The sequence below is a fragment of the Sebastes umbrosus genome, chromosome 10 (assembly GCF_015220745.1).
Source record: "Sebastes umbrosus isolate fSebUmb1 chromosome 10, fSebUmb1.pri, whole genome shotgun sequence".
Classification (NCBI taxonomy): Eukaryota; Metazoa; Chordata; class Actinopteri; order Perciformes; family Sebastidae; genus Sebastes; species Sebastes umbrosus.
Window position 1 is genome coordinate 7,932,812 of NC_051278.1, and position 24,986 is coordinate 7,957,797.

The 24,986-nt window shown below is 37.9% G+C and overlaps 2 protein-coding genes across 3 annotated transcripts; both read left to right on the forward strand.

Annotated features, from left to right (window-relative positions):
* Positions 1-1,559: 1,559 nt before the first annotated feature.
* Positions 1,560-9,292, forward strand: cep68 (centrosomal protein 68). 2 transcript variants are annotated; one of them, XM_037782061.1, is made up of 9 exons: positions 1,560-1,717; positions 3,692-3,783; positions 3,880-4,174; positions 5,050-6,090; positions 6,953-7,184; positions 7,553-7,752; positions 7,888-8,010; positions 8,547-8,643; positions 8,738-9,292. In XM_037782061.1, exons 3-9 carry the CDS (start codon positions 3,905-3,907, stop codon positions 8,911-8,913), a joined length of 2,139 nt encoding a protein of 712 aa, XP_037637989.1. In that variant the 5' UTR covers positions 1,560-1,717; positions 3,692-3,783; positions 3,880-3,904; the 3' UTR covers positions 8,914-9,292. The 2 variants fall into 2 exon arrangements, with proteins under 2 accessions (XP_037637989.1, XP_037637990.1); XM_037782062.1 differs by having other exon boundaries at positions 7,556-7,752.
* A 1,654-nt stretch (positions 9,293-10,946) lies between these two features.
* LOC119495516 (ras-related protein ORAB-1-like) lies at positions 10,947-23,259 on the forward strand. The gene is made up of 6 exons (XM_037782075.1): positions 10,947-11,382; positions 16,953-17,025; positions 17,431-17,526; positions 19,471-19,566; positions 21,038-21,169; positions 21,961-23,259. Exons 1-6 carry the CDS (start codon positions 11,369-11,371, stop codon positions 22,159-22,161), a joined length of 612 nt encoding a protein of 203 aa, XP_037638003.1. The 5' UTR covers positions 10,947-11,368; the 3' UTR covers positions 22,162-23,259.
* The last annotated feature ends 1,727 nt before the right edge of the window (positions 23,260-24,986 follow it).

The following is a 24,986-nucleotide window of genomic DNA, read 5'->3' on the forward strand; positions in this document are numbered from 1 at the left end:
ACTTTTTGATAGATTAAAATGCGTGAGAGTTTGAAAAAGGATGTTATGATATGAATCTACTACAATTCATCAAGAAATTTCTATTATCTGTTCACGATAATAATATAATAATAATAGCAATAATATAATAATAAGACGAGTATACTTGGGAAATATAGCCTACAGTATATACTTGAACTTTATACTTCATAAAATGAACTTGAAGTATACTACTTTTTTTTAAGGGGAGTAGCTAGATGTGGCTGTTAGATACTGTTATATTGAATGAGTTGCATATTCTCGCAATCTCAGATTTATTTATTTTTTCCTAATACTCCTAATACTAATACAACCTTTCCTTTATGTGTACCACATAATCCCTAAAACATACTATGTATAACATGAAATAATCACACTAAATATCGTGTATTTGTCATGTTATTATTGCTTATGGTCAATAATTTTCATCGCTACACACTGATCTCCTGAGTGACGACGAGTAACTACATCTCTTTGCATGTTGAAAGTTTTATTTTGAAATAATTTACCGGAAGTGTAAGTCACCACTAGAGGGCAGCAAACACTCGTGATTTTAAATACACAGATCAACATCTCCTAGCATCAACATAAAGGTAGCCTCAGGGACTACTAATGCTTAAATACAAATATATATTATTCAGGTTAAAGTAGTAAATAAAGAGCTATTTATTGGTGTTTGTGTGCAAAACTGTGATACAGAAAATACAAAATTTAGAAGAGTTTATATAGTTTTGAATGGAGTTTGCTTTTGCAATATATGTAAGATATTTTGTATATATGTTTTTGTTATTTTTTTGTGTCTAGAGTTTTGACCAAAGGGTCCTAGTAGTTTCAGAAAATGTGTTTTAGCAATTGCAAAAAGCTGTGATGTAAATACTCTTATTTTGTCTGCTAGGGCCACCTGCTAGGGACAAAGGAGGACGGTCTGTAACAGTCTCTTCTGCACTATAATCACTTTTTTTAATAGTCGTGTATCACAGATGTTATCCTGCACTATTTTCAGTTTTAACAGTTTTCTTCATCTCCTTGTATTTTTATATCTGGTATATTTTTGAACTTTGTACTTTGCACTACTAACTTTTTTACTGCCTTTTTACTAACATGTTTTGCACTATGGAAGTGTGATGCTGGAAACTTAAATTTCCCTCGGGATCAATAGAGTTACTATCTATCTATCCATCTATCCATCTATCCATCTATCTATCTATCTATCTATCTATCTATCTATCTATCCATCTATCTATCTATCTATCTATCTATCTATCTATCTATCTATCCATCTATCTATCTATCTATCTATCTATCTATCTATCTATCTATCTATCTATCTATCTATCTAGAGGGCAGCATAGAGCCACATCTGCCAAGTTGCCTTCAAATACCGTCATCAATATGGAAATTATGATTGTTTTAAACCGCACAAAGCAATAAAAGTAATACAACTGGCGCGCTTCTTTTTTTGTTATTGTTGACTCATTACTTTTGTATCCTTAAGATTTAGTTACATCCCACACATACCGCTTGCTATTTAGCAGTGTTACGAAAAGACTGTGAAGAAATGCTACCTAATTGACTTCGACCAGGACACAGGAAAGTCCGGATGTGAGGAGAAGCACCTGAAGGCAGCAGGACGGAGGAGGAAGGAAGCAGTAACAAAGACGACTGGCCGCTCCTAGCTGAAATAACGGGGCTAAATACGGTAAGTTACTGGCATTTTATACAGTTTTCACAGCGACACATGATTATAAATGCTGCTTGAGCAGTTTGTTATTCAGACTGTGTGGGTTTTTGATAAGGTTTTTGATAATGAGATGTGAAAAAGTGTCATCAACACTTTAAATTAGAGATTTTAAGGGAAATGAAACTCAGCTTGTGGATCAAAAGGATGCCGAATTAAGGAGAAGAGCCAGAAGAATTGTGAAAGTACCAAAGTTGGTTTATATTGGTTATGTGTGTGTGTTTATAAAGCAAGAACATCTTAAATTGCAAGATTTTTGAATGGAGTTTGGCTCAAGTGAAATCACCCATGAACCTTGGAGCTCTCTGTAGGCTCCCTTTTGTTATGAAACTTTGTGGAAAGGTGTTGAATTATCCAAGGAAGAACCTCTACCTATATACCTATACATATAACCTAAACCTACTATATACAATAGTCTTGTGACAGCTGTACATGGCCATCTCTGTGGACAACTCCTCTCTTTGAGTAGGTCACATGTGTAGGATGTGGCTGCTTGACCATGCTTGTTGCCATGGTAACCTCCACAGAGCCACTCTGTGTTTGACATATACTGTATATATTTAGTCTGAGGGGCAACTCAAACATGAATTAATTGAACAGACTGCCATTAGGGGCACTATGAATGGACTGTGTGACTGTTAACTTGATACACACTGAGTTTTTACTGGTGATTGACCCACACAGTTTTCAGTCTGACCACACCAACACACCAAATACTGACAATAACTGCACTATACTGTATAATGCCTGTGCAATATCATCATCATTATTACTACTCAGGTGTAATTCATACTGTGCAATATTTTCAGGTGGAATTTCAGTTCATTCTCACTTTGCAATATCATTTTCCACTTGTGCAATTTTGTTAATAGTCTGTTTTATTGTCAATACTGTATATACTGCTCCTATGTTTATAATTCCTTCTATTTAAATGTTTCATATTTTGTTACACTTTGTTTAGCTCTTTTTTACTGTGTTAGCTGATGCATCTTGTTTTTTTGCACTATCCCCTTTGCTGCTGTACACTGCAAAAATTGAGCCCACAAGTGCATCAACACGTTTTTAGCGTAAAACAGTATTGTACACCGCTACTGCAAATTCTCGCAAAATAAAACTCCAATGTTCATGAAAATAAATGACAAAATGTTGAGGTCATGGTAGACGTAGGGTGGTACATTTCATAAGTTTATCTAGAAAACTGTATTTTGTCACTTGTGGAGCAATCAGTCTTTATTAAAATAAATTACGGACATCTCTGTCTTGTCTAAACGAAGTACACAAATTCTCAGAATTTTGTCTCAAAAACTTCAGTTCAATGTTCAATTTGTTCAATATAAGATTGTTGGAAATAATTTCCTGTCATTTTTTTAATTCAACAAGCAATTTGTTGTATTTTAGCAGTACACCGAAAGCAGCAGAAAGGTAGACACTAAACGGATCTGTTTCTTTAAACTTAAACTTTATTATATTTATTACACGTAATATTGTTATCGCGAAATTCAATGTTATCGCATATTTTGTCTGACTTTTTCATATTTATCAGCACAAAATGCAGCTGAGCCAGCACCTTTTCTACTAAACATTAATAGTATGAACAATGGTCTATGAGTTCTCGACGTGATGTGTCCACGGCTCTGACTTCAGTGCTGCTGTGGACAGACATTATTCTTCCCCGTTGGTCCGGTGAGCTCAGGCAGGTCTGAGCATGCAGTCTTAATGAGATCAGTCAGGTGAGGAGCAGCGAGCATATCATTTCACTGCCTGGACCCGACTGTCAGGCCTGCTGTTTAGTGATCCCACAGCAACAGGTAGAGGCATTCCTCTCACTAAGCAACTGGAAGTGTGTGTGTGTGCCACTCTCTTTTTATCTGGAACAAACGTTTACAAGGATTGCATTATTGATTTAAAGCTAAAATCGTCTCTGTGTCATTACAGTGCTCCCGTGTGCCTCCACTCAGCAACATGATGTTTGTTGGTGAGAAGACGCTGGACGAAAAACTCTGCCACAAGCCTGCAGTTCCTTCAAGGTGCAGGAATGAAACCAAAAGAATCAAACAAAGTTTCAATGACCAACACATTTGAACCTTTCTTCTGAAAGTTACTAAATTGTTATATTCCTGTAGTTGACAGGACCTTCCCACATGTCCGATGGAAGCCAAGGGATGCAGCCAGAGGTGGAAGATGCATCTCCCAGAGTTTAAACACAGCAGGAGATGCCCGAGTCCGACTACTAAAGACAACGAACGAGGCAAGACAGAGAGAGACAGAGACAGAGGAGGGCCACACAAAAGTGTTACTATGGCTCCCACCTCCAGGTATCTGACAGACAGACAGTATGTAATGAGAAAGCCTCTGTTCTCTGAGGAACAACATACATCTATCTTAAAGAAGACACATCCACAGAAGCACACAGAGAAGGTGAGAGTCTCAGTGGATTTACTGATTCGGGTTATTTTTTTCTAGAGGAAATTAAACTGCATGTTTTTAATTCTAGTAACTACAGACTATTTCCATTCATCGACTCTGATGAAGATGCAGTTAGAACTTTATAAGAAGACTAACATTTGGACACCATCGACGCTGATGAAGACGCAGTTGGCGTCGAAACGTTAGTCTTCTAATAAAGTTGATTGTCTTATCTGATCTGTGTGCTCCAGTGTGCTTTGGACCTGGTCTCTGGAAGTTTCTCCTGTTACAAGATTGCCCTATTCTGTGAGCACCAGACAGGCTTACTCTTCCTTGTGAAATGGTTGAAGTGTGTCTAACTTCCTTTCTTCACCCCAAAAATATTTCATTTAAAAAAGCACCACTCTCCCCATAGTAAAACAATGGCACAGCCAGCGCAGAGTGATTTTACAGCTGATCGTGTGTGGCCAGCTTCACCATCTAAGAAGGAATATTATAAAAGAAAATCAATGAAATGAAGAAAAAAGTTGTAATTTCAAGAAAAAAAGTCATAATTTTACAATAAAATAGTCATAATTTTGCAAAAACATGTCATGATACTGTGAGAAAATATGAATATAATATTGATATTTCAAGAAAGAAAATGTTGATGATCAGATTTCAAGTTTTAGCAACGTTTTTTTTTTTAATATTTCAACTTTTTATTCACGGTCGCCCAAATATGTGTTACTAATCAGACTCCCTAAATATTCTACTTTCAGTCTTGTACATACAGCTACCACATATGAATTTCACAACTGCCAAAAACAGCCCTTGCTTTAACAGACAGATGAAGCCAACAATGTTCTAGTATCATTTTCTAACTCTGTCTGTTTCCTGTCTTGTAGGAGAAACACTTGAGTGTTAGCCGAAGAGAAGAAAACCAGCAACGCACTGACATGAATTTCTCGACCAGACCAAGAGAGGAGCTGACCCCAGAGAGCTTCAGCCTCTCTCACAGTGACATCTCACCTCCCTCCGCCTCTAGAACAGACCCCGGCTCACCCCTGGGTGTCTCGGAGCTCAGCGCTAGGCTGTGCCATGAAGAACCCACTTTTGGATCACCTTTCCCTGGCGGCAGATCAGCTCGGCGGAGCCTCTCGAGCTCCTTCCTGGAGGTCCAGAGATTAAACCCTCCTCTTAGGCCGCAACTGACCTCCACTGTCCTGTATCCTACATACACCCCTCGCTCAGGGCACTCCAGGCCAGACCAGACCCAGCTCAGGCTGGGGGGGAGGGAGGAGGAGACCAAACTATGCTCTTCTGGAGGACAGTCAAAAGGACATCCAGTGTCTCCCTATCAGGCAAACTACTGGGCCTGTGCCATCCCCAAAGCTTTGCCTCCATCTCCAAACAGGCACTCTGCAGGCTGGGACCCAAACAGGGAGTACCAGGCCCTGCTGGACTACACCTACCCTCTGAGACCAGGACAGGTGGTCTGTGAGGGGGACCGCTCCAAGCTCCAGGGAGACTCCCTTCTTCGAACGGACCCCAACATGCAGGATTCAGGGATTGAACTGGACCACCTTTGTAGCTCTACCAGCCTGTCAGGGTTGGACTTTTCTCTTAGTGTGGGTCATAGGTCACCTGACCTGCAGGGGTTCACCAGATACTCAGATGGTCCGCCATCCGGGACCTTGCTCTCCCCAACAGACCCTCTGGGTTTGTCCTCGGACAGTTTAGTCTGCAGTAGGAACGAAGGTGGAATGAATCGTTACAAATCTGATGGTCGCCGTCATCAGCACCATGCTCCGTCCGCCTCCACCTCCACTGCTTTCACCTGCTCCACCAGACTTCTCCCACAGTCCAGGTGTGTGTGTCTGGAGGTGGACGAGGAGTTCCGGCCTCTTCCAGAGCAGCTGGAGGAGCTGAAGCTGCTGTCCAGAAAGGTCAGTGCAGTGGACCAAGGTTATAATAGTTTTGAATTTTCAATTTGTTTTTATTTCATTTTCATTTTAGTTTAGTTTTAGTTAGTTTTCTGAGTGCATTTGCTAGTTTAGTTTTTATATCTCAGTCATAGTTTTACAGTAGTTTTAGTTTGTTTTTGTTATGGCCAGATCATAGAAATAGAAAATATTTGGTAACACTTAATTTTACAGGTCCGCAAATTTCATGGTAATTAGGTGATAATTAGGAAGTAACCTATTTGAAATTTCTCTGGAATTACTGCCAAATTACCCCAAATATTTACTTAAAAATTTATCGAAAATTACTTTATTATAAACATTATTTAATAATTATTTGCTACAATAGCTTTTAATGGTTAAAATAGGGCCCTTAGGCTGAGTAGCGGCTGTTCATCGGAGGTGGAAAATCAAAACTGATAGAGGACTCAGGCACAAATCTCACCATTGTGTGACTTATTGTCTATAAGGGCTGCAGGAAAATGGAGGCGTCTTGGGATGCAGCCACACACAGCTCTTTACTGAATGGACAGATAATTGAAGGCGAATGTTGCTGTCTGCTCTGGCTTGTTTTTGAATTCCTCCTTGTGACATTGATAAAGATACATATCCTGTTCAGAATACAGTAACATAGATGGCCATAAACATGCCTCCTTGTTTCTATTAAACAGAGGAAGACAATTCTGTAACACAATTAGGGTGTCAATGGCTGCAAATTTGGATCATATTATCACACCTCATGCAAAGTCAAACACGACGGTGGAGGAACAGACAGTGGATCAGTGTTTTTCAGTAGTTTCTGCGTTCCCTCAGCTAAAGACGTAAAGTATATTGTCCTTGTGTGCAGGTGCGGGAGGTGACGGCCCAGCTGAGTCGGCCTGTCACAGCCAGCTGTGAGTCTCTGGAGCCAGGCACCACTTCCATCCTCTCCTCCATCACCCTGCCTGAGAAACAGGAGGCTGAAGACGAGGACGAGGAGGAGGAGGAGGCTAAAGTCAAAGACTTGGAACGCGGCAATCAAGACACAGATGAAGGAAAAGATGAGACGGACAGAGAGGAGAGGAGATCTGCTCAGACGGGTATGTTAGAAGAAATGACTGTTATTCCAGTTCCAGCATAACATGTGTAATGAACAGGTGTAATTGAATCTGGAAATAAATAACAAAAATTATAAATTAATATATGTAATAAGGAATATTAATAGTAAATAGTAAGGTTCTGGCCTCGCCACATCAACATACTGTAGAACAGATAATTAAATGTGCTCCTTTGCTCTCTATTGACATCTCTCCATGCAGATAGTTTAGATTTTATTTGTCCAGGTTTGTGAGATCAATTCTGCCTCCTCTCCAACACAATTGAGGTGAATGTTATTTAGTTTGTGGTGGTTACAGTGCTGAAAAATTACATTTCAAAAATTTCCAAACACCCATCTCCTGTCCATCAGCAGCTGATCACAGGGACTCTGAGGCAGCGAGGAGGAGTTCTGGATCCTGGGTGGAGCCTGCAGGAGGTGGACCGAGTCCATCCAGTCTCAGGGAGGTGGAGGTTTTGATCGAGCAGCTGTGTGGCCTCACCCTGCCTGGCAGCCAGAGGAGCAGCCAGGACGACCAGGAGCGAAGTGACTCCCTGATGCAACACATCGAGGTAGAGACGCAATCTAACCTTCCATATAAGAGATTACACTATGGTAACAAATACAGTAAAAATGTAAAATCTGCAGGGTTTTATTTTCATTGTGACATGACCATCAAATAGTAAAAGCAGCCGTTAATGTTTCAGGTCTTCTGTTCACACCTGGAGCAGCTCATCCAGCAGCTATATTCAGTGTCAGAGAAGATGGAGCTGCTGGCTGCGCCCACTCTGGACTTAGACAGCGTGAAGTCATCTCTGGCTGAGTATCAGGTGAGCTTCAAGGCCCTGTTACACTCCAGAATACACACATTTGTGAGCGCGATTTAACCTGTGGGTTTGCTGAATTTTTATTAAAATATTTGCTTTGATTAAAACAAATTGGCATTAGTAGTTAACATTATTTTTTATAATATATAATTATATATTATAAGCTGCTTAGATCTAGTGTTAGAAAGTTAAACAGGTCATAATTCCCTCTCTATTATCTATTATAATATCTCTGTGAAAACATCTCCTTCAAACAACTGGATTTATTAAAGTTTCTCGCCAAAAACTGCATTTTACAAGATTACATCATGAGAGTTTCCTATGAGCAGAGCATTTTAAACCTCAAGATCCCAGTCGATCTTAATTGTGGAAAGCTAAAATCGTGATCGCGATTAATATTCTATTAATAGTGCAGCCCTAGTGTGTGTCATGTTCATTACAGAGGAAAAGAAAAGTGTTTCCTCAGCAAACCGGACCTCATTTGATAAGTTGAATAATCCTGTTTTGCTGACCGTTTGTTGTGACGCTCTTGTTGTCAGAGTTTTCAGAGAGAAGTGAGCAGCCATCAGCCCCTGACCTCCTGCGTTCTGCACACCGGACAGCTTCTCCTCCGCTGCATCAACACCATGTCTCCATGTCAGTGTGTAACATGTTAACATATTATGAACAAAAAAACATCATCCCATCATTTTCTCACTATTGCATTCTCTCTCTCTCTCTGCGTTTCCAGTTTTAAGAGACACCCTGCTGTTGATTGAGAGGCAGAGTGGAGCTCTGGAGACCCACACTGAACACTTTTTCTCCTCCATCCTGTCTGCCATGGACAGCCTCACCCGCCCCGGTCCAGTCCAGCCGAGCAGAGAGGAGGACCCTGGCCCTGTGGGGGTCCATGGGTCCACTTTGTGACACGTCTGTGATAGGATTTATTTCACCTATTTTGTTGTTGTCTTACTTTCAACTACACAGTTCCTATTTTTATAATACAAGGATCTCATTTATGTTTCTTTTTTTTAACATATTAGCATCATGTGTATCAGTTGGATATGTATGGTATAACAAGATGTATGGACATCTTCTGAAGGAAACCGTTTAGTGTCTAAACTGAACTGATCACATTGAATAATAATGCATTACAAATGTTCTATCATGCTTTTTTTCTACTCATAATTACTGTCACCATTGTATTGATATGATCACCCTTTCTGTCACTCATAATGTCTGTTTAAAAAAACAACTGTATGCCAGCATTTTTAAACCGAAAAATAAATGTTTATTGTGAACTTGATGAAGACTCTCAGACAGCTACAGACTTTTTTGGTCAAACCTATACTATGTAATCTACTATAAGGCCTAAAAATCCAATTAATTCCTACTGAAACCTGAATTTAAATAAGTTACACACTGATTCCATGTGTCATTGTGGAAAAAATGCAGGACAGTTTTTATCAAATGACTCATGTTATTTGTAACCTCACTGTGTACGGTGTACAGGTATGTCCTAATCACACCTACTTCCTAAAACCATGACACAACCATGCATGACTCATGTACACGTACATGAACTCAGGGCAGAAGTTCCTGGATTAATGGGAGTTCATTTGCGATTTATAGTATTGATCACATTGAATGTGGTATTTTATTTTCACTTGTAAATACTTTTGGGGACTGAAAATGACAATCTGGGATGTAATCAACAGGGAACCAAAGTGTACAGTGGAACTGCGGGTGAACTAACCTACTGAGGGCTGATGTGTCAAGCTCGTCACATTTAACTGAGATGTAACAGGAAATAATACTTGTGTCTTGTCTGTTTTATCTTGAAGTTTTTTTAAATACTTTATTTAGAAAGTTCATTACAGTAGTTACATAAACATGTTCAGATTTTTCATTACAAAAAAATCACTAAATATATTTCACTATATAAAAATAAGATAAAAAAAATTAAATAAATTATACAACAAATAAAATGTAAGGAAAGAAAACAGGAATAAAACAAAAAAGGAAAAAAAATCGGGGTCTGTTAAACAATTGGAGTAAATTTGAAACATCTAAATAATATAATAGTTTTGAATTTTTTAGTTTTAAGTTTTCAATCGTAGTCAAATAAAATCAGTATCTATATATTTAAAAGTATAAAAGGATAGTATTCTTTTAAGCCATATAATTTAGTTTATTTTGAAATGAGGTTTATCTTGAAGTTTTTAAATACTTTATTTAGAAAGTTCAATACAGTAGTTAAATAAACATGTTCAGATTTTTCAGTACAAAAAAAATCAGTTAATGTATTTCGCTATATAAAAATAAGATACAAATTATAAAAACAAATAAAATGTAAGGAAAAGAAAAAATGAATAAAAGAAAAAAAAAATCGGTGTCGGTAAACAATTGGAGTAAATTTGAAACGTCTAAATAATATAATAGTTTAGATTTTTTTAAGTTTTCAATTGTAGTCAAATATGTTTTAAAATCAGTATATTTAAAAGGATGGTATTCTTTAAGCCATATAATTTAGTTTATTTTGAAATGAGGTTTATCTTGAAGTTTTTAAATACTTTATTTAGAAAGTTCAATACAGTAGTTAAATAAACATGTTCAGATTTTTCAGTACAAAAAAAATCAGTTAATGTATTTCACTATATAAAAATAAGATACAAATTATAAAAACAAATAAAATGTAAGGAAAAGAAAAAATGAATAAAAGAAAAACAATTCGGTAAACAATTGGAGTAAATTTGAAACGTTTAAATAATATAATAGTTTAGAATTTTTTAAGTTTTCAATGGTAGTCAAATATGTTTTAAAATCAGTATATTTAAAAGGATGGTATTCTTTTTAAGCCATATAATTTAGTTTATTTTGAAATATTTGACCGGAAGTAGTGTAGGCGTATAACATGTAGTTTATTACTGGTCTGACTCCTCTTTGCCACGTTTCACTAAATGACGTAATCTCTCCCAGGACCTGACAGCTCTCTGTTGCGGTAACAGACAGACACACTCAGAGAGACAGAGAGAGAGCTATAGAGCTAGTTATCTACCATAATCTACCCTGTTTACTCACTCTAGCTTTACGGCTTGTATACCAATAGTCTAATTTAACAATACAACCCGTAAAAACAGGTTATTTAGTGTTTATTCCTGACTAACAGCTGGCTGATGTTAGTGAGCTGTTTCCTGGTTGGAGTCGGACGCCATTTTGGGTCTTTTACCGAGAAACAAGCAGCCGGTCGCGCTTCAGGAGCAGAGCTAGCTAGCAGACACAGCTCCAGTTTAACTACGACTACAGCTATAAACACCGCGGTTCATCTGCAGTAACAAAGGAGACGGTTTGACGAGACTATACACTAAACAACGAGTCAACAATGAATCCCGAATAGTAAGTATCAGACTCATGAATGTCAACATTTTAGCAAGCTAGCTTATGTTAGCTCTGTGCTAACAAGTTAGCATTGACAGATAACTTAAAGTTATAGCTGCTAACATCTGCTGACATTTAGCTTCAATGTCAACATCTGTGCTGGTCTGGGATGCTGTGAACAGTGTTGTGTTGGTGTTAAACAACATTTATCAATCGATAAATATGTGTAACAAAACAACAAAGTGCTAATTATCAAGTTAGCCATGTTAGCTATATATATATAATTAATATATATATATAATATTAATATATTTATATATATATATATATTAATATAATATAATAATATATTATAAAATTATTATAATATTAATTATAATATGTCATATATATATTATATTATTATAAATTATTATTATTTATATATATATATATATATATATATATATATATATATATATATATATATATATATATATATATATATATATAATAATTAATTAACATGTTAGCCAGCTGTTGGGCTAACTAGTAGCTTTAGTGACTGGTTTAATGTTACACAACAAAGGTGTCTTGTTGTATTTGTGACTGCCTGTAATGTGAGCATTTTCTCAATTTGATAGATTATTTTTATACTTTATTTTTTTCCCTTTTTTTTAATAATAGTTTTATAAACCATTTTTTAAGTAGTTGAGCTTATAGACAAACTCATTAAGTACACTAGAGAAAACAACTTCAACATTCAAAATTGAAATAAAATTCAGAAAATAAATAATAATAATGATAAAAAGAAAGAATATAGTAACAAAAAACAAACAATAATAATACAAAAATACGAGTAATAATAAATTAAATCAACAAATAATTTATCTTATATATTCTTATGATATACAATTTGATAGATTAACGTTACACTATTTATCAGAGACTTCACATAGCTAGAATTAGCTGATTGAATTCATACACACATCAGTCTGTGTGTGTCACTACTTATTTCCTTTACTACTATTAGCAAACAGTCGTGTGTTGTTTACGTTCAGGTATGGTGTTTCTTACTCTTTACCTGGTGGTTGGAGCATGACTCAGTTTTCAGTCATATGGTCTTTAGTGCTGAAACAGCCTCTCAGTCATGTGTAGGTCACATGCTATAGGACAAGCCCTCTATTTCGACACAGCAGCGTTGAGCAATTTCAGCTGCCTTCTGGTTTTGCATTCATAAATGTTGACATGGGTGGATTGTAGATGTTACACATAGTACTACTCTTAAATCTAAAAACTGTATTGTCCTTTTTTTTATCTCGTCAAAATAGTGATATTCAATCCCCCATTCCCCCTCTGAGGACTGCTTGATTTTGTATTAATGATTCACCTTCTTAGTACAGACTAGATACACCAAGGCAAGGTCCAATATCTTCTTACTCAATGAGAGTCACTATCAAAATGGAAAGGAGGCATTTTTAGCCCACATTATGGTTAAAAGTAGTACCTCGTAGTCGATTAGTTGTCTAATCGATCGTTTTGGTCTTAGTTGTCTAAGATTTCTTTAGTTGATTAGTTGTTTTTTTAAAGCATAATTCATGCTAAATGACAAGTATGCACCGATACCAGATCCTATATATATATATATACATATATGTTTATTTATTTTGCACAAATTAAGACTACACAAACATAACAAAAACAATAAATAATATACATTGCAGGAAGAAGCAAAAAACCCACTGGATTTATCGGAACAAGATGAATATACAGAAATAATATGACTACATAATAATGATGACAAACAACCAGAACAAGATATATATAGTAACAACAATAGCAATACAATATATCAAACAAGTACATACTAATATACTGTAATAAACTGACTCAAATAGCTGGATCGGGTATCAGTGACATTGGGGTCGATCTATTCAATTCAATGCTATGATTATACTTGAATTAAGTAATTCCTGTTAATTTTAAGATTTTTTACCAAGTTGCTGGTGTACATCTTTATTATCTATGTATTTATTTGTTACATTTTGTTTTATAAAGTTAAGAAAGCAATGTTTAAGTCAAGCCTGATGTTGCCTTAACCATATACGAATGATCCCAGTCACTTCCACACAGTGAGTCATACAGCTTATTAATTAAACACTGGTATCAGATCGGTACTCGGTATCAGCCGATACCTAAAGCCTAAGTATCGCTATCGGTATCGGGACTGAAAAAGTCAGATCGGTGCACCCCTACTGAATGACTTATTTCCAAGAAACTTATGAACACATCTCTGGTAAACACAAGATTTAAAATGGTGCTTTTGGGTGATTCTCTATTGAGAAACTCAGTTTTACAGATTTGTCCATTAAATCAATTAATTTATTAACCGACAAAATTGAACCACTTCATTCCAGATGGCCATGTTGTTGTGAAAATATCTGTGTATTGAATGATTAGATGAAGATGAAGATGAAAATGAGAAGAGCCTTCTGTGTTTTCCTTCTCGACTTTACTCTTTGGCTTGCTTGCCTCACCTCCGTTTCTCTTCTCATGCACTGATTTGTTTAAGCTGAACCGCCAATCAGAGGGATTTCTCTCACCGACGGGCGCCGCCGCCAATTCAACATGCTGAATTGGCCGGAAAACCTCCAACACGGGCAGACTAGAGCCGACAGTGAGGGACACACTGATAAAACTAGGCCGACAGATGCTCACTGACGAGCTCAAACTGTCCAATGACTGACCGTTGGCTTGGTGTGTCAGGGCCTTTATATTGAGCAAGGTAGCAAAGTTGACTACCTAGTTTGGACCCCAGATTTTTTAAACTCTCGTTTTTGGTCAACTTGGTATCGTTGTAAGAGTTCTGATGAGCAGTGAGAGGTCAGCCTTGCATTGTCCACAGTCACTTCATGAAGAAGGATTGACTGAACTTTATTACAATGGAGAGGAACTGAGACAGTCCTGGGAGGCAGGATAATACTCAGACTAATGTGAGAATTACGTTGTACATTATTGCGCTTCCTCTACTGATGCTGGTGGTGTAATATCAGAAGGTTCACTGCCAAGTGCCACTTGCAACTTTTACTACAATAAGATAAGATGAACAAGATGAGATAAACCTTTATTGATCCCTAAAGATAAAGTTGGTTGTAACTGCAGCACAAAGACAGCAATAGCACAGATAAATGGAGAAAGAATAAATAATCATAAGAGGTATATAAAATGAGAAAATACACTTGACGTGTGTCAGATGCAGCAAATGATGCTGTGTGTGTTTTGGGGAAGTGAAGGATTATCATTAGATTGCTTAATTTGATATGGGTGTATTTGTAAATGATGCAGGATGTAGTTTAGACTTGTATGATGGTTGCGGGCTATCTGGACCCGCCTTGTTGCATGACAGTGTTAAGGTGGGTCACAGGGCTGGATAATACCTCAACAATGCTCTTTGAGAATGAAAACTGAGCATCTGTCCGACACATCCCACAGTGGACTACATCATTTTAAGAACTGAAAATACCTTCACTCTTAATCTTAAAAACATTGAAGATTAAGTATATTAGACTGGCAACGCATTATATAGCAGCCGTTGGTCTGAGCTTGGTAGATTCACCTTTGTGCGCCTGATGTTTAGATCATTGTTGGAAGGTTTTAGTTGTTGGGAGTAACCAAATCTGAAACAATAGGCAAACTAAGTTTGAGGAGTTTTTTTCCCGGTTCTTTTGCAGACTCTCAACCCCTTTTTGAAGGAAATCAGCTCCATAATTTCCATCTAAATGGCAGTAACATTATGGGAAAAATATGCAGAAACAATTGATTTCTTGCTCTCTAAGTAAATACTGTACACAAGCGTAGCGTTCAGTACTGCTAATTCCACCCTTATACTGTTTGTCTGGGTTATTGGAAAGTACCACCTTAGGAGCAGGGACTTTTTTTTTGGAGGGGGATGTCTACTCTGGTTTCCCTGGTCCTTTCAGCTGGCTTCATATGTCCAATCACATGATCAGGCGGCTTCCTTCACTTCCTTCTGAAAATGTGCCTGAGCTCAGCAGGGTTCATTGTCCTGAATGTTTCCTTTCCTTGTAAAACTCGGATGTTTCAGCCATTTTGCCAAATGATGTAATGACACAAATGCTGATGAGCATATTTGTCTCTAACTGAAACAGCTATGAAAGGGCAGTAGAGATGCACCGATTGCAATTTTCTTGGCCGATTTCTGATCTTTAAAAAATCTGACCTGCCAATTCCAATTTTCTTTCTAAGAAGAACAATAATATACTACAAGATAGGGCTGCACGATTATGGCCAAAATACAAAATGATAATCACGATTATTTTGATCAATATTGATATCATGATTATTTATCATGATTATTCACAGATTTTAGCTTCAACATATTTTTATTTCACATTAAAACTTCCACTCACTTCCATGCTGTGCTACATTCCTGCTAATGTACAAATTAGGGCTGCACGATGTTGCAAAAAACTGACTTTTTTTTCTGCTATATATATTACAATATGAAAAATACAGGAGTATTCACCCTACCCCTTTGTTAGCTACATTTTAAAGGCTAGATAAACAATTTTATGCTCTTAATTTAATCATAAACACATTGGTTGTATAGATAATATCTATACCCAAAAGTGAAGCCAAATCTTCTCGATCACCGGCCGGCTGGCTGGCTGTTAGTTTAGGAAGCGCTTGATTTAATATGCTGCAGCGTTTTTCTATGAGCAGAATTTTAAACATCAGTATTGCAGGCGATCGTGTTCATTAAATTGTGGGAAGCCAAACTTGTGATCGCGATTAATATTCGATTAATTGTGCAGCCCTACTATAAGCCATGTGTTCCCATGCCCTTACTATGGCAGCCATCTATTTAGTTAAATGCACGCAAACATGCCAATTAAGCATGAGAACAGGATGAAATTTGCAGATGATTCAGTCATTGTGAGTCTGCTCCACGACAATGAGTTCAGCCATGACCCAGTCATTGGATGAGAGTCTTTCTTGGAGCCAAACATATCTGGGTGTTGGTGACTGTGTAGAAAGCTACAGGTATCTCGGGACAGTCGTAGGCTCTAAATTGTCCTTTGGGAATAATTGTGAGGCATTGTGTAAAATGGCACATCAGCGTTTGTTTTGTCTCAGAAAAAACTGTCCCGTTTTCACATTAATAAAACCATAATGGCCCGATGACCCATAATGTGTGCGTGTCCCGCCCACACCGCCACCAGGGCACGGGTTCGCGGTGACGCTAATTGCATTTATTGCATGCTCAAAAAGTAACAATTATGATTTAGCGAGAGCACACAGGGAGCAAGATGCACATCACCACAGTCCAATCCGTGTCTATGTTTTAAAAAGAACTGTTTTAAATGATTTTTTCTCTTAAAGCACTACTTCATTGTGTGACTCTTCCATTAAAATAAAACAGCACACAGTTGTTATTACTGTAAATTGTCTATTAGCAAGGCATTTATCAGTAATACAGTTAAGATGGAAAAAGGTAGTCTGGAGCCCTCGGTAATTTTGTCACTCACTCATTTGGTTAACAACTTCTGAATATCCTCTAACTAATGATTTTTTCCTTTCCCTCACAGTGACTATTTATTCAAGCTGCTCCTGATTGGTGACTCTGGTGTTGGAAAGTCTTGCCTTCTTCTCCGATTTGCAGTAAGTTTCCCCAAAATAGCACATACACTATCTTTACATTAACTCCATTTTCCCCTTAGATTCAGTCTTACAGTGATTTCATGCAGACTGTTGAAAGCTGTCTTGAGTTGGACAACAATATATCATAGCTATCTTAACTGGGTTTCTTATTAACTCAAAAAGAAAGTAAGTTATACTAAACAGGATATGAGGCCTACATGTGCAAACTCAAGCAGTTAACTTGCCTGTAACTCATTCATTCCCTGTGCAACATGCTCCAGTTTGTATTGAAACTTTCACTGAACCAACACCTTGGGTACTTCCCACTACTGCTGGTAGTGACTGTTGGTACTGATTGTGTGTATATAGTGAAGCAGGAAGTGAACAGGATGTGTGAGCCAACTAACGAACTGTTTCTCTTTGCAGGATGACACATACACAGAAAGTTACATTAGCACTATTGGTGTGGACTTCAAAATACGAACCATAGAACTAGATGGAAAGACCATTAAACTTCAGATTGTAAGTATACTGCTTCACTTTCATTATCATTGTCCTCCAGTAACCATGGCTCACTCAGAAACAGGCACACCGTTGTGTAGGACTGGGATGATTCACCTATCTCCCGATCCGATACTTGGGTGCCGATTCCATATGTATTGCAATTCTACAAGAATTGCGATTCGATATTATGATTTATTGCGATTTCTGTTAACTTTTTTAACATTAGGCTGTGAGAAAAAGTTGAATCATACACTTCTAGGGACTTTTACTTTGGAAAATATGTAAATTGACACATAAAAATGTTTGATTTTCAACATGTATGTAGTCAGAGATGTCCTGAAGTCAAATATATCAGTCAAATAAAAGAATAAAGACATTTCCCTCACGAATTAGTGGTATTAGTTGCATATTTGTGGGTGGGCCTAATGGGCCTGGATCTGCACACTTGTACAACTGGCCCATCCTAAATTACTTGGAGAACATATTTTCTTAACTTTCATTTTTAATTCTTAAAATTTTAAACTACTGCCACAGGAAGAACCTAGAAAACAATGTAGACAAGACGTAAATTGAAATTCCTGCCTGACTTTATAGTCTCTGTGTTGCCTTGAAAGCATAGACCGTTTTTGTTGAGACAAGCTTACTGCTCTCTCTCATATTGAAAGTCAATTTAGCTCACCCAGCAGTCGATCTCTCTCTCTCCGTGCAATCAACCTAAACAAATAATAATAATCCAGCCAGATCATCCAAACAAGATGGTATTTCCTTAAACAGAATTACAATGTCTATGGTTTAAATGAAGGGATGTATTGTTCTACACAATCCACAGCAAAAAATAAACATAACGGATTGGATACTATGTCTCATTTTTGCATGTTTTGAGCAATATACCCACGTGTGACGCTTGTAATAAATACAAACTGTCGCGGGTAAATAGTGAGCTATCTCTGCAATGAAAATGTTTTAGAAAAAAAATATTTTAAAAGTGACATAATCAACCAGACACGCTATATCAGTCATTTCTGTTTTAGCGAGACTGCCAGTTGGAAACCGTCAAAGTAAGGCAAACAGTATTAACGTCTGTAAGTAAAAGGCCAAGCCAAAATTACTTTGGCCCATCCTAAATTTAAATTCTGGCGCCGTGCCTGCTCAGAAAGTCAGTTTTTCAGAACAGGAGTTAAGTGTTTTCATTCTTTGAACATACAGTATGTGTAACTAGAAACACTTAAGTATAGTTCTTGTATTGTTCAATGTTTTTCTTATTGTCAACATATCCCATACAAAGACGCAAACCAACCATGTGTTGGTCTGTCTCTCAATACTTTCTAACTTCTCTACCCCGTCTGTGGCTCTCAGCTCCAAGCCCATTGGTTCCTCTTGAAATTGTAAATCTTTGAAAACGATTTTGCCAATATATAGTTTCGTTTTTAAAAGGAGCTCAGTAAAATTCCTAAAGCAGCTGGTCACTGTAGTTTGAAACTAACGTTACTCAAACAAGAGGAAATAATGTATTTGTTTGAGACCATTTTCAGCAGCGGATTAATCCACATTTGGTGGGAAGTGTTGCTCATTGATGTATTTTTAATAGTTTTTGAACAACAATGGAGCTCTATAAAACAGAGGAAGAAGATTTAACCGACTTTAATACACATACAATACTTGTTAGTAGATACAGGTATTGTAGGTTTGGCTCAGAGCATGAGATTTGTTGACTAAAAGCCTTTTCTTCTTCCTTCTTTTTTTTCAATAAATGGGAATAAGCATGTAAAGAGTGAACAATGACTACAAAAACTACAACTATGAATGCTACATTAATTTGTTATCATGGCTTTCAGTGGAGAAGTTTAATGGAGGCTTATAGACTCCAATATTTAATATTGATGAAAAAAGCTGAAAGTGTGTTGCTTTTGTTTTTGTCAACTTTCAAAGTCATCAACTGTATTCATCTTTTTCCTTTGACAGTGGGACACGGCGGGTCAGGAGAGGTTTCGTACAATCACATCCAGCTACTACAGAGGTGCTCATGGTATCATTGTAGTGTACGATGTCACAGACCAGGTCAGTGTAACACCACGCCATCTTATACCTATTAGAACTATTCATTAATACACCAGGAGATGAGATTTTGTTAAATTGTTCATCCACCTACCATATTGGCGAGACAGAATCTTGGTCTCTAATGAACTGAAATGCAGATAGATGAACCATTCCTCATTTTGCTGTGGACCCGGTTAGATGACACTGTTAGATATATTAACACCCCCAGAGGTATAGTAGTTGCTTTCAGTCAAAGCTGGGCATTGTGGGTATGATGCTGTATGTACATGCAGACGTAGTGCGGTATTAATGAGTGTAAAAGAGCACTTTTTTTCCATTTGAGAAAGAAGCTAGTGTGCACTTTACTCAAATAATTTCTCTCTGGTCTGTGATGAGAGGAAATGAATCTTCTTCCTCAAAGGATTTCTCACTGTGATTTTATGGAATGCTTGTCTAATTCAAAGTTTCATAAAAGAACTATTTGAGTCAGAGGCAGACATGAAATAGGGGTGTTTACTGTTGATGTTTTAGTTCGCTGAAATATTGTGTGCTATCAAGGTCTGTTGTTGCTGCACTAGAGATATTGTGACGTGATGTCGGGTCTATATTTGGCCAGGAATACATCTGTTTTAAAGGCTGGGCTCTCGACTCCATGTTTCACAAGAATGAAAGCAAATGATGTATTGTAAATATGTTGTCAAGACCTGTAAAGCATGATGTAATTTGATAGTATTTAGGTATAAAGGAGTGAAGTGTCTAGACCCTGATAGGCTTTGCTCTGTAGACACCACAGTGTTTGATAAATTACTGCGTCCAAAACACATTTTCTATTGTCCCTGGGACAACGCAACGCCGTTAGTCTTGATCCCTGACGGTGCCTGCGGTACTGTAGAAAAGAACGAGTACCGTCACGTTTTCAGAATTGTCATCGGCTTGGTAAAGTACCGGTTCTCGTGACATTCCTAAAATTACATGCAGTTACCATTTCCCAGGGCTAACAATTTGGAAATTCAATGTAGGAATGTCTGGGTGGAGTTGACTACTACAATATGTGGTCTACCCACATTAGTCCATTAGTAAGCAAAAAAAAGAACACTTGCTTCAGTTAACTTCACCATATCCTGACTTGAGGGGAGACATACATTGTAATATATAGTATGTAACAGATGTAGCAGATGTGAGTCCATGCTGCAGCCACACTCTGTATTTTCATTTAGAGATATGTGAGAGTAGGCCCCACTGTCTTCATAACATGTTGGAAGTTTGCCCAAACTCCTTTGAATGAATCCATAGCTTCTGTGTTCTCAAAGTTCATAAGCGGCAATATCATGCTGTCTTTTATCGTGTTCTTGCATTCTTGCAATGTTTCAAACTGTCTTCCCGTCAAAAAAGTGCCAAAATGTTGCATAGAAAGTATTCAATTTGGCTCTCTAAAAGCTGCTGAGTTAGCAGAGTTAGCTCAGTGCTAATGTTTAACTGTTCCCCGTCTCAGGAGTCCTTCAACAATGTCAAACAGTGGCTACAGGAGATCGACCGCTATGCCAGTGAAAATGTCAACAAGCTATTGGTTGGGAACAAGTGTGACCTTACGACAAAGAAGGTGGTGGATTACACAACAGCGAAGGTAAGGCACCTGGCTATTTACTCACTTTACACACAAGCTGTTGTGTATATATACGTTTTCATGCTTCAAACAGGTTTTGTTCTGTATTATTTTCTGTACTGTATCCTTTCTGCTGGTAAGGGAGTCAGTGTCATTGCATTAGTATGACATGTAGGAGATTATTAAAAGTTATCTTACTTAAGTCAGCCTAAAAGGGGCTACCCTCAAAACCTCCCTCTTAAGCAAATACTTGAAAGTGTTTGTAATTAATGAGTATGTTAAAGGTGCTAAATGCGAGATTGGGAGCATTTCTATTGCCTCCGCACGGCTCTCAAAATGGCAACAGCTAAAAACTGGCGGCTCGTGGCTAATGGTGCACTTCTGAACACTTCTGGCTTCAGTTATTTCATTCTATCAGTGGGATGTTTTAGTGTATGGAGAGACATTATTTAAACAAACAGCCTCTAGACTTTGGTAAGGAAACACAGGGGAGAAGTTGTAGCTACCTTCAGGGCTATAATCTCAGCTGCTGCTAAACAAACTAGCTCATATGACACATTCACGGTTTACTGCTAACCTGACACCAGCACACCTGCCTGTCCTGAGCTTCAGACATACCGCCTCTCTGTTCCTCTCTCCCACACACACACACACACACACACACACACACACACAACACTGAGTTTATCCAAACGCTACTCCACCATTATCCAACAGGGTTTACATTTAGCTTCGCTTTGTCCTATATTGTGCAAAAAAAAAAAAAAGATGCCTAAACTCCCGTCGCTCTGTTCTCCTCCCATCGTGTCCAGGAGTTTGCAGACTCTCTGGGCATCCCCTTTTTGGAAACCAGCGCCAAGAACGCCACCAATGTGGAGCAGGCCTTCATGACCATGGCTGCTGAAATCAAGAAGAGGATGGGTCCCGGGGCCACAGCCGGAGGAGGGGAGAAGCCCAACGTGAAGCTGACCCCCGGCACTACTGTCAAGCCTTCATCAGGAGGATGCTGCTGAGAGATAAAACCACTTCCACTTTACCCCCCTTCTCTCCTCCCCTTGCCCTCTTACTCTGCAGGCCTGTCAGCCTGGCCGCCATCCCCCCCTCAAACTCCACTCTGTCCCAGCAAAGCCCCGCCACAAGTAGACAGGACAGGGAAGACATGGTTCACATGTCCGTGTGAGAACAAGATGAAGTTGCCTGTATTTGTACTGTACATAGTATAGCCGCACTACCAAAAACAAATAAAGCATCCCTCTTGTCATACTGTCCTGTTATTGATGACTAATTCTACAGATAGGTGATCATTCGACCCGGCCCCAACTCCCCCATCACCCCCCCGATCTCAGACCTCTCAGAGACTACTCTTTTATTTGGCCCTCTGAATGCAGGTTCGTGAGAACAGTGTGTGTCTGTGTGTGTGTGTGTTTGAATGAGAATGTGTCTCTCTGCATTCCTACAGCGGGGTTGGTAAATGAAGCAGTTTCTGTCTGTATGGACCTTTTTTCTTTTTCTGTTGTTTCTCTTTTTTCCTTCAGTGATTATTTTTGCTGTTTGTATCAGCATGTGTCTGTCAGTCTGTCCCCCATTTGAAGGCGTTTTTTATTTTTCTCACCAACCTCTGCACAGCAGTGTCTCACTGTCTAGCATCTAAAGTCTAGTGCAACCATATATGTACAGCTATATATATATATATATATATATATATACTCTCTATATATATATATATATACATATATATATATATATCCGACCGATTTGCCAGTTCTGTAGTGTTCAATACGTCATTGGCCTAGTCTTGACTCTTTATCTCTGCATTACATTTGTGGCTGAAGACAACTGTAAGTTTGTTGCTCAACATGTAACACTTGAACTGAAAAATAAATATTGTACTACCAGACTGTATGAAATGGGAGGACCTGTCTTCGATTCTTGGTGAGATGTGTAGAAAACCTGTTTGAATTATTTATTCTACATTCATTTGGCATATCTACTGCCAGTTACATAGGGTCTGTTTGCAAACTGCTGTGTAATCTCAGTACAGAATTGCATATATAAAATACAATGTTCTCTTGTTTTCATAATAAAGGCGACTGAATTCAGTTTGAAAGGAACTCTGGGACTAGTGTTTGAATAATAATGTTAGAACAGTGCTCTATTGTACAGCTGCATGTGAAGGTCAGGGCACAACACAATGGCCATACATGTGTGTGTAAGTGGACATACTCGTTAGCTACTTAACCTCAATCCTAAACTGCAAAGAGTGTGGCCCAGTTTCCACTGAAACACAAGTCATAACCGACTGATAGAGCAGCCTGAATCACTGGAGCGGAGAGGAAGCATCTGAGCCAGCACTTCTCTAAAACATCCCATCTTGAATGTTGCATGGCACACGTCACCAAAGAGAAACACACTGACCAGACTTCCCAGAAACCTTTGAAACAAAGTGTGCTGGTTCACTCGGTGTGTATCTAACTGTCCATGCTGGTGGAAGTGAAACCGGCGATGAGTACAACAATTATCCCTGCATTTGCAATGTACATTTAGTCAAATGGGAAGTACAATTTATGCTGAAAAGCATGTTTGCAAAGAGCAGATACTTATTGCTAAACAAAGTCTGAGGCAGGAGTCTGATTAATATCAGTGTTTCCCAAACCTTTTTTATCTGGAGACCCGCTTTTTACAAATGACAAACCATCGTTCACAATAGGCTTTATCTGAATGTTCTATATACATGTTAAATACTTAAATGCATTTAAGTGGAGTTAACAGGCTGTAGTTTTTCCTCTGCATCAGTAAAACAAACAGATTGTACGCTAGCCTTTCATATTAGATTCAATATTATAAGTAGGCTACAATTATCAGAACAATATGAACATTCAGGCTCCCTCATGTGGCTCAAATGTGTACTGAATATATAAATGTTAAAGAAAAGACTATGGAAGAAATATCTGTAAATTTATTAGGCGACCCTAATAAAATCTCCTGCGACCCACCTGTGGGTCCCGAACCAGTCTTTGGGAATCACTGATTTATAGGACTATAGTATAGGCGTGTTAACAAGTACTTTAAAAAGGATAAGACGGATAGAATACTTTATTGATCCCAAGGGAAATTATTGTTACAGCAGCTATGTCACATAAATCACAAAAGGGAAGAAGAGGGAAAGGGGATGAAGGGGGGGAAAAAGAGGGGGGAAAGAAGAGAACAGAGGACAAAGAATGGGAAGAAAAAGAAAGAAAAAAGTGGGGAAAAAGAAGGGAAGATGGGGTCAAGAGGAGAATGAAAAGGCAGAAAAGGAAAGATGTACAGAAAGGAGAAAGTGAAGAAAGAAATGAGGGGGGACAGAAAGAGTGTATGATTCACCAAGTGTCCACATTGTACAGGGAGACATAAACCTGTGATAACTAAAAGACTCTTCATGATTTAAAGAATGTCATCATAGTGATGATTTCCTCTGTGACCTTTATTGACCTCTGCTGGCAACCAGCAGAAACTACAATAGCAGCATCAGCAGTGTGAATATATGTATATATATATATGTATATATATCCCTTGTCACCTGTCTGAGTGCAGATTGACTGCACATTTATAGGCATGAAATGTATTTAGTTTTATTGATGCATGCATTTGCTTATTCATTGCAAAAATACCGCTAAGCCTGTTGAGAAGCAGCATGAGATAAACATACAAACAAAGAGTAGTGTGTCATTTATTTATAGAATTACTGTTTGTTTAAATCCATTGAAAATAAATAAATAACCTCTTGAAAATCGTGTGTGGAATATGATTACCTTTCTAACCCTTTAGAATAAAATATTTATACACCTTTTTTCCCCAA